The sequence below is a fragment of the Notolepis coatsorum genome, assembly GCF_963971535.1.
Source record: "Notolepis coatsorum genome assembly, chromosome: 14".
In the NCBI taxonomy this organism is placed as follows: Eukaryota; Metazoa; Chordata; class Actinopteri; order Aulopiformes; family Paralepididae; genus Notolepis; species Notolepis coatsorum.
The window spans coordinates 83,536,074-83,551,761 of NC_140178.1; the positions used below are offsets into that span (position 1 = coordinate 83,536,074).

Consider the following 15,688-nt stretch of genomic DNA (forward strand, 5'->3'; position numbering starts at 1 on the left):
ATGTAGATGTAGACCATGTAGATGTAGATCATGTAGATGTAGATCATGTAGATGTAGATGTAGACCATGTAGATGTAGATCATGTAGATGTAGATGTAGATCATGTAGATGTAGATGTAGATCATGTAGATGTAGATGTAGACCATGTAGATGTAGATGTAGACCATGTAGATGTAGATCATGTAGATGTAGATGTAGATCATGTAGATGTAGACCATGTAGATGTAGATGTAGATCATGTAGATGTAGATGTAGATCATGTAGATGTAGATGTAGATCATGTAGATGTAGATGACCGATATTGGCTTTTTTACCGATATCCGATATACTGATATTGTCCAACTCATAATATCCGATACCGATATATGTGGGTTTCCCCCCCAAAAAATGGAATAATTTCAGGTAATTAACATTACATATCTCTTGTCGTGGAATTAACACAACATTATGCATACTTTTGACAATAAATGAAATAAGAATTTGTTCTTACTTGCGTGCCTGGGTAAATAAAGGTTAAATGTAAAAAAATAAATATATATATATATATATATATATATATATTATTATTTTTTTTTTTAAACCGATACCGATCATTTCCGATATTACATTTTAATGCCAATATCGGTAGGCCGATAATATCGGACATCCCTAATTTTCAGCAACTTATTCTAAGGTTACTTACTGGACATTGTTGATTTACCCTCTGCTCTCCTTATTGTGGCTGCTTGCTACTGTATGTGATATTACTGTACGTGATCTGAGCTTCTTCTACTGTTGCACTTGTTGGAAATTGCTGTGGATGAAAGCATCTTAAAGGGAAATGTCATCAGTTCCCTGTATCACATGCAGATAGCCACAGATCCTGGGTCAGTGTCACCTCACCCCCACTCCCTCAGCTGGTTCTCTGGGTTTCCAGGCAAGTGCAGGCTGATCTCAGACCTGTTCAGAAGGTTCTGCGGTTTCACTGGACCTCTTAGTGGAGGAGAGGAGAGACGGAAACAAAAAGAGAGAGGGGGGGGTGCATTGGAGAGAGAGAGAGAGAGAGAGAGAGAGAGAGAGAGAGAGAGAGAGGGAAATGATTCACAACGTGCGTCAGACTGAGTAGAAGGCAGGCGACGTAAGGGAACATCTTAACCTTCTGTCTCACACACACACACACACACACACACACACACACACACACACACACACACACACACACACACAGCAGGTAGAGTGCTGGCAAGCAGGCCACAGCTCAGAGACAGAGGGGGTTTATAAATAGGGAGAATAAAAATGGATGGCAAACTAGCCAGTCAGCAACTCTCTTTCTCTCTGCCTGCCTGCCCCCCTTTCTCTGCTTCTCCCTCTCTCTCCCTCTCTGTCTTTCTCTATCTCTTTCCCCATCTTCTGCTCCCTCTCCCTTTCTCAATCTCTCTACTCATCTCTTGTCTTTGTACCCTGTCCTTATATGGAGGCATTCCAAACGACCTCTCTCTCTCTCTCTCTCTCTCTCTCTCTCTCTCTCTCTCTCTCTCTCTCTCTCTCTCTCTCTCTCTCTCTCTCTCTCTCTCTCTCTCTCTCTACACCCTCTCTCTCTCTCTCTGCCCCCCTCTTTCTCTCTCTGTCTCTCTCTTCCCCTTCTCTTCTCCTCCCTCCCTCTTCCACTCTCTCTCTCTCCATCCCTCTCCCTCTTTCCTCCCCCACCTCTCTCGCTGTCTTACAGATACACCTTTCTACCCACTTTGCTTGTCAGTCAGATCGATTTCCTCAGCTCTCTCGTGCTGCATTTACATACAGCACTCAACCCGGTGGCTTGTAATGCCCTGGCTGGAGTGTGTGTGTGTGAGTGTGTGTGTGTGTGTGTGTGTGTGCGTGTGTGTGTGTGTGTGTGTGTGTGTGTGTGTGTGTGTGTGTGTGTGTGTGCGTGTGTGTGTGTGTGTGTGTGCGTGCGTGTGTGTTCCCGGAGATCAGTGAGAATGATTGACAGTCTCTGTCTCTGAAGCTCTTTGTAGCTTGTCCATTGATTATCTGTTAGCAAAGCACGTCGTTAGCCCTGCAGCTTGGAAAGGCAAGTGTTGTATCCTGTGTGGTGTTTTAAAGCATGGTTTTAACTATTTTCTTTCTTTCTTTCTTTCTTTCTTTCTTTCTTTCTTTCTTTCTTTCTTTCTTTCTTTCTTTCTTTCTTTCTTTCTTTCTTTCTCTCTCTCTCTAGGATCCTGTCTACAATCGGGTCAGATTTTGACTTGCGGACCCTCAGGGCAGTGCGAGTGTTGAGACCCCTCAAGCTGGTATCTGGTATTCCCAGTAAGTCCCCCCCCCCCCCGCATAAATAATACTGTAAGGCTCTTTGTGGACAATCCCACGAGAGTCATTTTCTGGTTTAGTGCATTTGGCACCAAAAACAACTCATACAGACAACAATCAATAAAACAATATAGACGTTGCAATCACCCAGCACCAGAGCCCTCTCCTCTAGTCAGCACCTACTACAGCCACCCAGCACCAGAGCCCTCTCCTCTAGTCAGCACCTACTACAGCCACCCAGCACCAGAGCCCTCTCCTCTAGTCAGCACCTACTACAGCCACCCAGCACCAGAGCCCTCCTCTCTAGTCAGCCACCTACTACAGCCACCCAGCACCAGAGCTCTCTCCTCTAGTCAGCACCTACTACAGCCACCCAGCACCAGAGCTCTCTCCTCTAGTCAGCACCTACTACAGCCACCCAGCACCAGAGCCCTCTCCTCTAGTCAGCACCTACTACAGCCACCCAGCACCAGAGCCCTCCTCTCTAGTCAGCCACCTACTACAGCCACCCAGCACCAGAGCCCTCCTCTCTAGTCAGCCACCTACTACAGCCACCCAGCACCAGAGCCCTCCTCTCTAGTCAGCCACCTACTACAGCCACCCAGCACCAGAGCCCTCCTCTCTAGTCAGCCACCTACTACAGCCACCCAGCACCCTCCCTACACCTTTCTGCCACCAAAATCAACAGCATCCACCTACAGCTGGCCTCTTGTGGCCTAATTTTTTTCTTTTTTAAACCAGAAGATGGCTCTGGTGTTGCCTTTTACACTACTGATTATGTTAGAATAGTAGGAGTTGGCAACTATTAACAACATGTCATTAGTAAGTAGTTTACTAATAGCTTGTTTATGATTGAACTATTCATAAGGCATGGTTTTAAACAATTAACCAACTATCAATTTCAATTTAACAAGTAATTAATTGACTCATTAATTAACTAAAGTTTGTAAATGATCTATTAACTATTCATAAGGGCTATTTATTCTAAAGGGTTACCTTGGCTTTTAGTCAACTTGCCTTGTTAAGCCACTCGTTATTCAGACTGCTATACCTACTATCTTGATTGGCTGAGCTAGCTGAGCTAGCTGTTTGCTAGCTGTACCACTGGTGCGCAGCGATAGGCAGGACATATTAAAACACAAACACGTGATTGGCTGCTGACGGGGGAATATTGCACAAACATTCAGCTGTCAGACACAAAGACAGCCATTAAACATCAGCTGTCTCAAGTCATAAAAGAAAATAATGGAATTCCAGTGAACGCTCTGTACAAAGTTTACAAAACACATGCGCTGTATCCTCCAGGCCTGCAGGTGGTGCTCAAGTCTATCATGAAGGCCATGATCCCCCTGCTGCAGATTGGATTGCTGCTCTTCTTCGCCATCCTCATGTTCGCCATCATCGGCCTGGAGTTCTACATGGGCAAATTCCACACCACCTGCTTTGACAATCACACAGGTGACTGGCTGGCTGAGGCTATGGGATATGGGTTTGTGTGATTGATTGATTGATTGAAAAGTGTATTAACAGATTGCAGAATGGGTACAGTACAGTACAGCTCAATACATACAATTGTTAAGAGGATGCAGACCTGAGAAAGACTTTCATCTTGTTTCCATCAGGGTCCCCCATTTTCAATTCATCATATGACACACACGACATACAGATAGACAGTACTGCTACATCTATACATTTATGACATACCAGATTTCCAAATACAGTACTGTTTGTGATACTAAAAAAATCCAGAAAAAGAGTGTATATACATTTGACATAGAAACTGTGCATTGGGGGAGGTTGGGTAGGTGGGGTGGGGCTGTACATTGGAGGTGGGGGGGGGGGGGGGGGGGGTTCGGTAGGGGGGGGGGGGACACTGTACATTGGAATACTGACATACATTTGACATAGAAACTGTACATTGGAGGAGGTTGGGTAGGTGGGGTGGGGTTGGGTGGGGCTGTACATTGGAATACTGACAAAGCCATGCTTGGTCTTTATTGTACAACTGGGTTAGGACATTTGTAGGGGCCAGTTTTGAATTGCAGTCTCCCGTAGGTGTTCTTTGAGAGTGTTTTTGAAGGTGGGTAGTGATTCACATTCCTTTGCAGCTTTGGGTAGGGCGTTCCACATTGTTGTGGCATAATTGCGAAACGTGTTTAGTCCCTTGTTTGAGCCGAATCTGGGTTTTACATGATTTGTGGAGCTCCCTCTGGTGTTGTGATCGTGGTATTCACTGACCTTTGGGAAGTATTTTGACATGTACATGGGTACCTTGGTCGTGTAGTGTATCTTGTAGACCAGGCCCATTGCAAGTTGCTGTACTCTGTCGTCTACTCTAAGCCATCCTAGGTTGGCAAAGTGTGCAGGGGTGAGGTGGGTTCTAGGAGTCAGGTCAAGCAGTAGTCTGACTAGTTTGTTTTGAGATGTTTGTAATTTGGTTTTTAGTGCCTTTGAGGTGCTTTGGTACCATGAGGTGCAAGCATAGTCGTACTGTAGTACCCTTGAATGAGTGCTCCTGCCAGAGTCTTCAGGGTATTCTTGTTTACCAGGGAGGAGATCCGGTACAAGAATCGAGTTCGTTGATTGACTTTTTTTATTACATTGGATGCCATTTTGTCACAGGAAAGATTAGCCTCTAGGATGGAACCCAGGTAGGTAATTTCATCTTTCCTTGTGACAATATTGTCACCCACTGTAACTGAGAAGCCGTCGGTTTTGCTGAGTTTGTTATTTGAACCGAAGAGAATGGACTCTGTTTTGACCATGTGTAATGATAGTTTGTTGTCGGCAAGCCATATGCAGATTTTGCCTAGTTCCGAGCTGAGGGTGTGTGTGTGTGTGTGTGTGTGTGTGTGTGTGTGTGTGTGTGTGTGTGTGTGTGTGTGTGTGTGTGTGTGTGTGTGTGTGTGTGTGTGTGTGTGTGTGTGTGTGTGTGTGTGTGTGTGTGTGTGTGTGTGTGTGTGTGTGTGTGTGTGTGTGTGTGTGTGTGTGTGTGTGTGTGTGTGTGTGTGTGTGTGTGTGTGTGTGTGCGTGCGTGCGTGCGTGCGTGCGTGTGTGTGTGAGTGATTGGGGGTGGGGTAATGTGCATGTGTATTTTCTGTTTGGTCGTATTTTCTGTGTGTATGTGTGCACCTCTGTGCACGTTTGTATGCATATGTGTATGTCTAGTGTGTGTGTGTGTGTGTGTGTGTGTGTGTGTGTGTGTGTGTGTGTGTGTGTGTGTGTGTGTGTGTGTCGTGCGTGCGTGCGTGCGTGCGTGCGTGTGTGTTGGCCCCCAGCAACAGACAGGCCTAATTGGCTTAGTGTTCGCCCCAGTGCAGTCTGCACCTGTTGGTCTCTGAGGGGAATATAACATTACAGTGCAGTCTGCACCTGTTGGTCTCTGAGGGGAATATAACATTACAGTGCAGTCTGCACCTGTTGGTCTCTGAGGGGAATATAACATTACAGTGCAGTCTGCACCTGTTCGTCTCTGAGGGGAATATAACATTACAGTGCAGTCTGCATCTGTTGGTCTCTGAGGGGAATATAACATTACAGTGCAGTCTGCACCTGTTCGTCTCTGAGGGGAATATAACATTACAGTGCAGTCTGCACCTGTTGGTCTCTGAGGGGAATATAACATTACAGTGCAGTCTGCCCCTGTTAGTCTCTGAGGGGAATATAACATTACAGTGCAGTCTGCACCTGTTGGTCTCTGAGGGGAATATAACATTACAGTGCAGTCTGCACCTGTTCGTCTCTGAGGGGAATATAACATTACAGTGCAGTCTGCCCCTGTTCGTCTCTGAGGGGAATATAACATTACAGTGCAGTCTGCACCTGTTCGTCTCTGAGGGGAATATAACATTACAGTGCAGTCTGCCCCTGTTAGTCTCTGAGGGGAATATAACATTACAGTGCAGTCTGCACCTGTTGGTCTCTGAGGGGAATATAACATTACAGTGCAGTCTGCACCTGTTGGTCTCTGAGGGGAATATAACATTACAGTGCAGTCTGCACCTGTTGGTCTCTGAGGGGAATATAACATTACAGTGCAGTCTGCACCTGTTGGTCTCTGAGGGGAATATAACATTACAGTGCAGTCTGCACCTGTTCATCTCTTTTTTTCTTTTTAATTATTATCTTTTATTTGCTTTTAACATTTCATTTACATACAGTTGTAAAATGCAAGTTATAAATATATAAATTACATTTCCTAACTAAACAATTACTAACCCTTCCCCGACCCTTCCTAGTACAAAAAAAACTATCAAATGCATGATTTACTTTAAGACCATGATTGTCTGTGCTACTACCTGAATAACCTGTTCATCTCTGAGGGGAATATAACATTCCAATGCTAGTGGATGCAGCTTGTAAATGATAGTGGGACAATAGAGAACACAGCGCTAGTTCTATGAACCCAACGTGGAAAACGCTGACTATGTCAAACAGAAAATAAACGCTTTGAGTGCATTTTTTACGAGTGGGGAAATGTTTTCACACACACCGTACCCCTAGATGTGACAGCTTTCCTCATCAATCTTTTGTCTGGGATAGTAAGCTGTCTTTACGCATCCCTGTCAAGCAGTGATGTACCTGAACGCGTTCTATGAACGTTCATGAACGAGTTCGTATTTTGGGTGAACGTGAACTGAACGTACTGTATATCCGCTAACTGTACGTGAACAATCTTTTAAAAAAAACAATAAAAAAAAGAACTATAAATTAGTTCATTTTTGAAACCATGAACTTTAGTTAAAAATTTCAAATTATGAACTATGAACTGATTAAAAAGATTGTGAACTGTGAACTGAACTAGTTCATGTAGAAAGTGAACTTTCCCAACACTGCTGTCAAGTCTGTTGGTAAATCGGAGGTTAGGGTAAGAAATAGTTAGCGAGTTAGACCTTCCTTCTACACAGTTAACCCTTTCACTGCCACACGACAGAAGGTTAACTCTTTACTATCACACTACCGACGGTAACCGTCGGTAGTGTGATAGTAAAGGGTTAACCTTCTGTTAGCAGCGTTTAGCTTTGCAGCGTTTAGCTTTGTTATCATTGAGACCAGTAGGTGCTGCTAGCTACGAGCTCAAAAACACCAAGGGTGTCCCTTTTCACCCATTCCCTTCTTCTACCTCCCCGCATATCAACGACTTCTTCCCTCCACCCTCTCCGTCTTCAGGGGAGATGCGGGAGGAGTTTCCCTGTGGGACGGAGGCTCCATCGAGACTTTGTCCTGAAGGCACGATGTGTCGAAAGTACTGGCTGGGACCCAACTATGGCATCACCCAGTTTGACAACATCCTGTTCGCTGTGCTCACCGTCTTCCAATGCATCACCATGGAGGGCTGGACTGACCTGCTCTACTATGTAAGTACCCATTCCTTTGAGACGTTCAATAGATTATCCAGTATCGAAAATACGAATAAAAAGAAAGCTGAAAGCTGGTACTTTATTTATTTATTTATTTATTTTTTAACTGTTGGCTCATTGCCAACATCTGATCATACTAGTGAAATTATTCTGTTGACATTTACAATCATGAATACAGTTGTTGGCTTATTTAGTTTTTGTTTTAAGAATTTCCTATAATTTGAGTGCAAATTCGCCTCAGCTATGATAATTTAGATGCCTTGGCAGTGCTGCTTTTCCAATCTCACTGAGTAGCCTTGCGTCATCCTCTCACGCTCAGTGCCGTTTGGCCGCGACATCATCGAGTCTAGTCATTTGTATCCCTAACCACTTGCGTGTTGATACTTCTGTATCACTTGGAAATGACAAATGTGTCCCTGTCTGCACTTGGGGCGATGCTCTTAATATGCACGCCATGACGCCGACAACTCCGGGGAAACCAGCTATTTGCATAAGCCCAGCCTCGTCTTTTGCATTACATCACATTTGGTGGTGGGGAAATGAATGCGTCTACATGGTATCGGGGGCACTGTAAGGGCAAGTCAAGGTTTGGTCCAGGACTCTACAGATGGTCGGCTGTGAGGAACTCAAATCATCATTATTGCAAACAGCATCTCCCCTGTTGTCAGAAAGCATGAGGAACAACTTTGGTTTCCATGGCGAGGGGCACAGCTTCTTATGATTGCATCCTGGACAAGGTCAGTCACAAGATGTATTTAGTATATATATATTCATTTTTTTATCCAAACAACATCCTTTAACAAGGTAGTTGTTGTCAAGTATTTCCAACCAAAGACCTCCATATTAAAAGTTATATATTCTATATTCCTCACACGACACATGCTGAGCTCAACCAAATACTACAGTTTTCCCAAGATTAAGAAGGATGATTCCGTTCCCAATGCCTAAAAGTAGGTCCAAATTTGTGTCACTCTTAACAATTTTCAACCAATTTCCTATTCTTAGATGCCTGATGAATACGGGCCAAGGTCATTGATCCAGGGCCACTCCCCAACTGAGCCTTTGAAACCATCATTATTATATGTATAGCACAATCTGCGTTTGAACTGCGTTTGCCTGGAGTGGAGGGCTGCTGGGGCCGTTTTCGTTTTAGCCAGTGTAATTGTCTCCATTGTGACAGGCAACATCAATCAATGTCCAAACGTGAAAGGAATCCTTTTCAAATTGTAATTCAACCACATCTGTGTAGCATCGTTGTTGGACACAGTTCCAAATATAATTGAGGAAAGACGTTTTTTTTGTTTTTTTCAGACAGACATGAACATAATATCTTACGCCTCAGCTACTCCGCAAGCAGAGGTTGTGCTCTCAGAATAGGACAATACAACAGGGCCACTGCTCAAGGACTGATCCCGAATAAGATACTGGAGAACACTTTAATACTTTATTACAAGAGTACAATTCTGAGATGCAGTGTGCGTTGAAGCGTACTTGTACAGTAGTCGTGGTCATACAATAGTCATAGTTGTAACTGAGGGGTACAATTCCCTGACTGTATTGTTAAGTATGGTATTAAACCACTACCTCTTGTACTTTAACTTCTGGCCATCCAGTACATGATATAGATATGATGAACACTTTCCCACCTGATGAAACGAAGTCCACACAAATGTACAAATCGAATATTTAATATAGCAAAAGGTATATACAACGTTCACTTGTTTACACTTATGATTTGAAATGCACTTGTATGGCAAATGAGTATTCGTAGGTAAATCAACATTGAATGTCCAATCTCTGGTTACGCAGGGAGTAAGTATACAACCCGGTTCTTTAGGAAACTATAGCGATGGTACTTAAATGATTATAGCTGGATACACTAAGGGGGGGGGGGGGTCCAGCTGGTTGTAAGACAGTAGGAGGGGGGGGTTAGAGAAGCCGCTGGCGGTATCCCATCTGGCCGACGATTTCTTGGGAGAATTCAAAGTCTTGAACACGGTGCCCACAGAACCTCGGTCCGCAGACGAATACAGCTGGACCCTCTGGTGGACGGTAGCTGCCGGTCCACAACGGAGAGACGTGAGGCGACCTCACTGGTGTAGAGCGCCGTCTCACCTGGAGTCCTCTCCGGGGGGTAGTTCCAACACTCCGCAGTGTTGGCCGTTATCCATGGAATAATCAAAGCACCCAAAGCATAATCCAAGCCGTGGAAGGCTCGCCGTCGTCCGGGTAGAGTAATCCAATGTACAGGTCCAGTCGCCCTGGCCCGGAGCTCCTCGGATGCAAGCACCACTAGTGGTCTGCCCAGCCTGGTTAAGACTCCAGATAACGTCAGGAACGATGGGGGTACTGATAACTTTATAACTCTAACCGAACGATGCACCATACATAAATAGACTATTATTAGCTTAATAGAATACGTCCAACTCGACGGTATAGTGCCAAACTATGACAATTCAACTATTAATCCACACGATATCTCAATGCCTATTCTGAGGCCAAGTAGGCCTTACTGCACCACACGTGCGTCGTGGGTGAGGCTTCGCGTCTGTTACTCGGTTGGAGGGTAAAGAACTAATGGACTAAAAGAAAGTTCTACTTTACTTGCGCCATATATATATGCGCTGTGAACAAATAGTACCATTCGTATTTCGCCAGACGTATTCCTACGCGGAACCGGGCTTGCCACGACATGTTGGGCGGCACGATTGAACTTGAACCTAGGGGTATGGCTGCTGGCGCCAGGTTCTCGTCCAATGGTAGAATGAAACTATTATGGGCTGTTTAGTAGACTAAAGGGATATTCAGTGCATATTGTACAAGGAATATACAGGGGATATCAAACGATATACAAATACTATTTAAATATATATATATAAATAAATATATATATTCGGTTTAATCTGATCCTTCACAACAGTAGTCATATGATAGCTGTAGTCGTACAGTAGTCATAGTCATACAGTAGTCGTACAGTAGTCATAGTCATACAGTAGTCATAGTCGTACAGTAGTCATAGTCATAAAGTAGTCGTAGTCATACAGTAGTTGTAGTCGTACAGTAGTCATAGTCGTACAGTAGTCATAGTCATAAAGTAGTCATAGTCATACAGTAGTTGTAGTCGTACAGTAGTCATAGTCGCACAGTAGTCATACTCATACGGTAGTGGTAGTCGTACGGTAGTCATAGTCGCACAGTAGTCATACTCATACGGTAGTCGTACAGTAGTCATACTCATACGGTAGTCGTAGTCATACGGTAGTCGTAGTCATACAGTAGTCTTAGTCGAACGGTAGTCGTAGTTGTACAGTAGTCTTAGTAGTACGGTAGTCTTAGTCGTACGGTAGTCATAGTCGTACAGTAGTTGTAGTCTTCTTTGGGTTCAGTCTTTAAGAAGTGGCCATGATACCTGTTCCTATGAGCATATCATATTTTGACAAGGCATGGCATGTACACTTGTGATCATTCAAAGTGTATTTTCCACAGGTTTCAAAGCGCAACTGAGAATGCCAGATGCTAAGTCACCAGCCAGTTTTACAGTTTCACCAAACGAAGGGATCAACATGGCTCTGTGTAAAAGCAGTCAGACTTTTCAAAAGTTCAGTATCTCCAACAACACATTTGATTGGTTTTATATTCACCATGTACCTGTGCACAGTGGACATCTGTCTATAACAGGGCTACAACTGGTACGTCTTCTACACGATCTCAGGGCCCAAGACTTGAGACCAGAGGTAGATGGAGCTGTTGCAGAGCATAGTACCTATAGGCGCTTGTATTTCTCTCTCTCTCTCTCTCTCTCTCTCTCTCTCTCTCTCTCTCTCTCTCTCTCTCTCTCTCTCTCTCTCTCCCTCCATCCCTACCCCTCAAACCTGCTCTATATTTAAAGAGTTATTCATGCAGCTGCTAAGGAGGGTGTGATAAAAGTTTAATGGGAGAAAAAAGGGTGTGCGGTACATTCAGTTCAGATCAGCAAACAGCAGCTATGAGAAGAGGAGAGGAGATGAGACGAGAGGAAAAGAGAGGGGAGGAGAAGAGGGGAGAGGAGAATAGAGGAGAGGGTAGGAGAGGAGAAGAGATGAGTGGAGATGAGAGGAGAAGAGGAGAGCAGATGAGAGGAGAGCAGATGAGAAGAGAGGAGAGGAGACGAGAGGAGAGCAGAGAAGATAGCAGAGGAGAAGAGAAGAGAGGAGATGAGATGAAAGGAGTGGAGAGGAGAAGAGAACAGAGGAGAGGAGAGGAGAGTGGAGGAGAGCATTTGATTTGATTTGATTTAGATTTTATTTTATTAAGGATCCCCATTAGCTGGTGCCATAGCAACCAGCTAGTCTTCCTGGGGTCCACACACAGAAAAAACATACAAAAACAATTATTATTGCAAAAACAAAATTATTAAAAGTCAGTACACACAATGCATAATGAAACTACTGTAACAATTAAGATAGCTAAAATTACATTACAGTGTAAAACAAAAAAATACTTTACAGTGTTAAAAACTATTTAAAAACAATTTAAGATTATTTTTAAAAGTGAATCTACTGTAAATGCAGCAGAGGTTTTGAGGCAGGTTATTCCAAAGAGTTAATGCTCTAAAAATAAAAGATCTCCTTAAGGAGAGAAAACAGGAAAGCAGAGGAGAGGAGAGCGGAGGGGAGGAGAGTGGAGGAGAGGAGAGCAGAGGGGATGAGATGAGAGGAACCCAGAGGAGTGCAGAGGAGAGGAGAGGAGAGGAGAGGAGAGGAGAGGAGAGGAGAGGAGAGGAGAGGAGAGGAGAGGAGAGGAGAGGATGATAGCAAAGCAGAAGAGAGCAGGGGAGAGCAGACAGACGGACTGAAGGGAAGGAAGGAAGGAGGGAAAGAAGGGAGTTCAAGGGAGTGAAAAGCAGCTATGGGAGCTACTATGGGAGGATAACAGGGACAAAGGAAAAGGGATAAAGGACAGACATAGACAATGAAACATTGAGCTCTAGCTCTGGCTGCTGTCATCTCCTAATAAATCCTAAAAGAGTCCACATTTACTGGAGTCTGTTCCAATTCCTCCACAAAGAAGTAGGGGACGTGAAAGACAGCAGAAATACTGACACAGAAAGAAAGAAAGAAACAGAGAGAGAGAGAGAGAGAGAGAGAGAGAGAGAGAGAGAGAGAGAGAGAGAGAGAGAGAGAGAGAGAGAGAGAGAGAGAGAGAGAGAGAGAGAGAGAGAGGGAGATAGAGAGAGAGAGAGAGAGAGAGAGAGAGAGAGAGAGAGAGAGAGAGAGAGAGAGAGAGAGAGAGAGAGAGGGGGGGGAGCAGAGAAATTGTTATACGTAATTTACCATGTAGAGAGCAGTCCCACAGTTAGGGTGGCAGATATGTATTTACTTATTGAGATGGCTTTGAGCACAACTAGTGTCAGCCTCCATGGTGTCTACAACCGGCCCAAAAACATCTGACCTGGACGCTTGGAGTGCAGTGTTTTAGAAAGAATTGCCATTTAAAGGTCCTGTGTCTTATAAATAGCCTTTTCCAGTGTTTAGCATTGTCTCCTAGCAATGGGGGTTTATATCAATGGGGTCTGTGTCTCTAATTCTCATTTTGACTTATCAGTCTAGTCTCGAGTTCACGAGATCCTCCCTCACTCAACTAAGCCATTCTGATTTGACTGTTTTGCTGACGTGAGTAAGGCACTGGTTGTAGTCACCGCCCACAATCAACAATTCGCTCAACAACAGAGCGAGTGGAATTACTGTCTCAAACGGGTTGACGTGCGCGGGTGCCGACAGAGACAGCAGAGAACGAGCGAGCGAGAGAGAGGGAGGGAGAGAGAGAGAGAGAGATAGAGAGGGAGAGAGAGAGAGGGAGAGAGATATAGAAAGGGAGAGAGAGAGAGAGAGGGACAGGAGCTTCTCTCTCTCGGGGAAGCACACGCATTTACACACAACCTCGACCGGCGTGCAGGGATGGGGCTTCTCCCTGGGAGCACTCGCATATCACTGTCAAAATATCTTTGACTCCCACGCGTGCGCCCATATTCCGATCCGTGCAATAATATTCACAGGGGTACTCACAGGAATTGTGTAAAGTTGCCCAAATAGTGAAAGGAATAGCAAGACATGTCCCCTTTAAAACAATGATGATCAATTATAAGACTATTAAGGAGGATTCGCTAATGTGATTTCAGTTCCTGAATATGAGTGGCGTGGCATGTGTTGCCCGGGATGTTGTGACAAAGATGAACCCTTTCACTACCACAATACAGAAGGTTAACCTTTCACTACTACACTACAGACGGTTAACCGTGGTTAAATGTGGTAGTGAAAGGGTTAACCTTCCGTAGTGTGGTTGAGAAATGGTTAACCCTTTGTTGTGTGGCAGTGAAAGGGTTAACCTTTAGTACTGTTGCAGTGAAAGTGTTAACCCTTTGGTAGTCTGTGGTAGTGAAAGGGTTAAGAGGTTTTGCGGGCAGATCGCAATAGGATTGCGTGCCAGAGGATGTGTACACGGCCTGGCTATTCACACCAGAAGAGCAGGAGCCTGGCTGTTCACACCAGAAGAGCATGAAATAAAGTGGGAGTAGAAACTATTAGTATTTGTTAGCAATGCTAGTGAAAATTAAATGGTTATGATGAGATGAATCACAAGTCATTCTACTGTATATGAACTACGAGTCATTCTATATGAATCACAAGTCATTCTACTGTATCACAAGTCATTCTACTGTATCACAAGTCATTCTACTGTATCACAAGTCATTCGACTGTATCACAGGTCATTCTATTCTTTTATTTTAAAAATTATGTTTTTGGTAGATTTTTATTTGTTTGTTCTATCGGGCAGTCAGGTAGCGAGAGAGAGAGGAAGAACGGGAGACAGATCAGGGGCAAGACATTCGGCAAAGGACCGGGAGTCGAACCCGGGTCGGCCGCTTCGCGACGCAGCGCATACATGGTGTGCTACTAGAATCACAAGTCATTCTATATGAATCACAAGTCATTCTACTATATCAATCAGAGGTAAATTTATTATTTTGTGTGCTCCTCTCCTGCTGCCCCAGTCCCTCCTCTTATAACCTGTTGATGTACATCCTGCTTTGTATATTTACATTATTCAATTTTTTTAATGCCACCTTTGTATAATGAACACTACTAAAGGTTTACATGTTAAGATGTATCTATTAAGAGCGTGGATTGCCTACAATAAACCTAGTGTGATTACTCTGTCTGAGACATGGCTGAATAATGACATCTCTGATAATGAATGTGGGCTTGACAACTATGTGCTGTACAGAGCAGGTTGGGTTCTAGAGGTGGAGGAGTGGCCACTATGTGCTGTACAGAGCAGGTTGGGTTCTAGAGGTGGAGGAGTGGCCACTATGTGCTGTACAGAGCAGGTTGGGTTCTAGAGGTGGAGGAGTGGCCACTATGTGCTGTACAGAGCAGGTTGGGTTCTAGAGGTGGAGGAGTGGCCACTATGTGCTGTACAGAGCAGGTTGGGTTCTAGAGGTGGAGGAGTGGCCACTATGTGCTGTACAGAGCAGGTTGGGTTCTAGAGGTGGAGGAGTGACAACTTATGTTTCATCATACTTGTCTTCCGAGCGTGTTACACCCAAAGAGAACCGGCAACTCAAAACACGCATCAGCGAACACCGCAGCAACATCAGATGTGGTGATGAACATAACCCGGTTGCAGTACACTTTAGACAGGCAGGACACAATATCAGCACATTAAGATACACAGGCATTGAAAAGGTAGAGAGACCAGCCAGAGGAGGAGACCATGGCAAACTACTCTTGCAGAGAGAAGCCTACCATATACACACCCTTCAGACGATGGCCCCTCTTGGACTTAATGAAGAGTTTGATATTAAACCCTTACTGTAAATACACACATTCTGTCTCTGGTTCTGTTTTTAAGTTTTCTCATTATGGCGGCTAGGTGGCGCAGTGGGCAAGGCGCTCGCCACCAACGCAGGAGATGCTGGGTTCGAGCCCAGCTCTTGGCGTTGCTACCAGCTTGGCTGGTCGTTCATACTAATACAATTGGCAGTATTAGGGGGTGGGAAGCTG

General features: G+C 44.5%; 1 protein-coding gene across 1 annotated transcript in view; it reads left to right on the forward strand.

The window, feature by feature from the left end:
* cacna1aa (calcium channel, voltage-dependent, P/Q type, alpha 1A subunit, a) overlaps positions 1–15,688 on the forward strand; it is a gene marked incomplete at both ends in the record, with an annotated part of 229,070 nt that overhangs the window by 115,869 nt on the left and 97,513 nt on the right. The window contains 3 exon segments of the mRNA XM_084329161.1: positions 2,195–2,286; positions 3,592–3,744; positions 7,456–7,643. Coding sequence (XP_084185287.1) covers positions 2,195–2,286; positions 3,592–3,744; positions 7,456–7,643 — 433 coding nt within the window.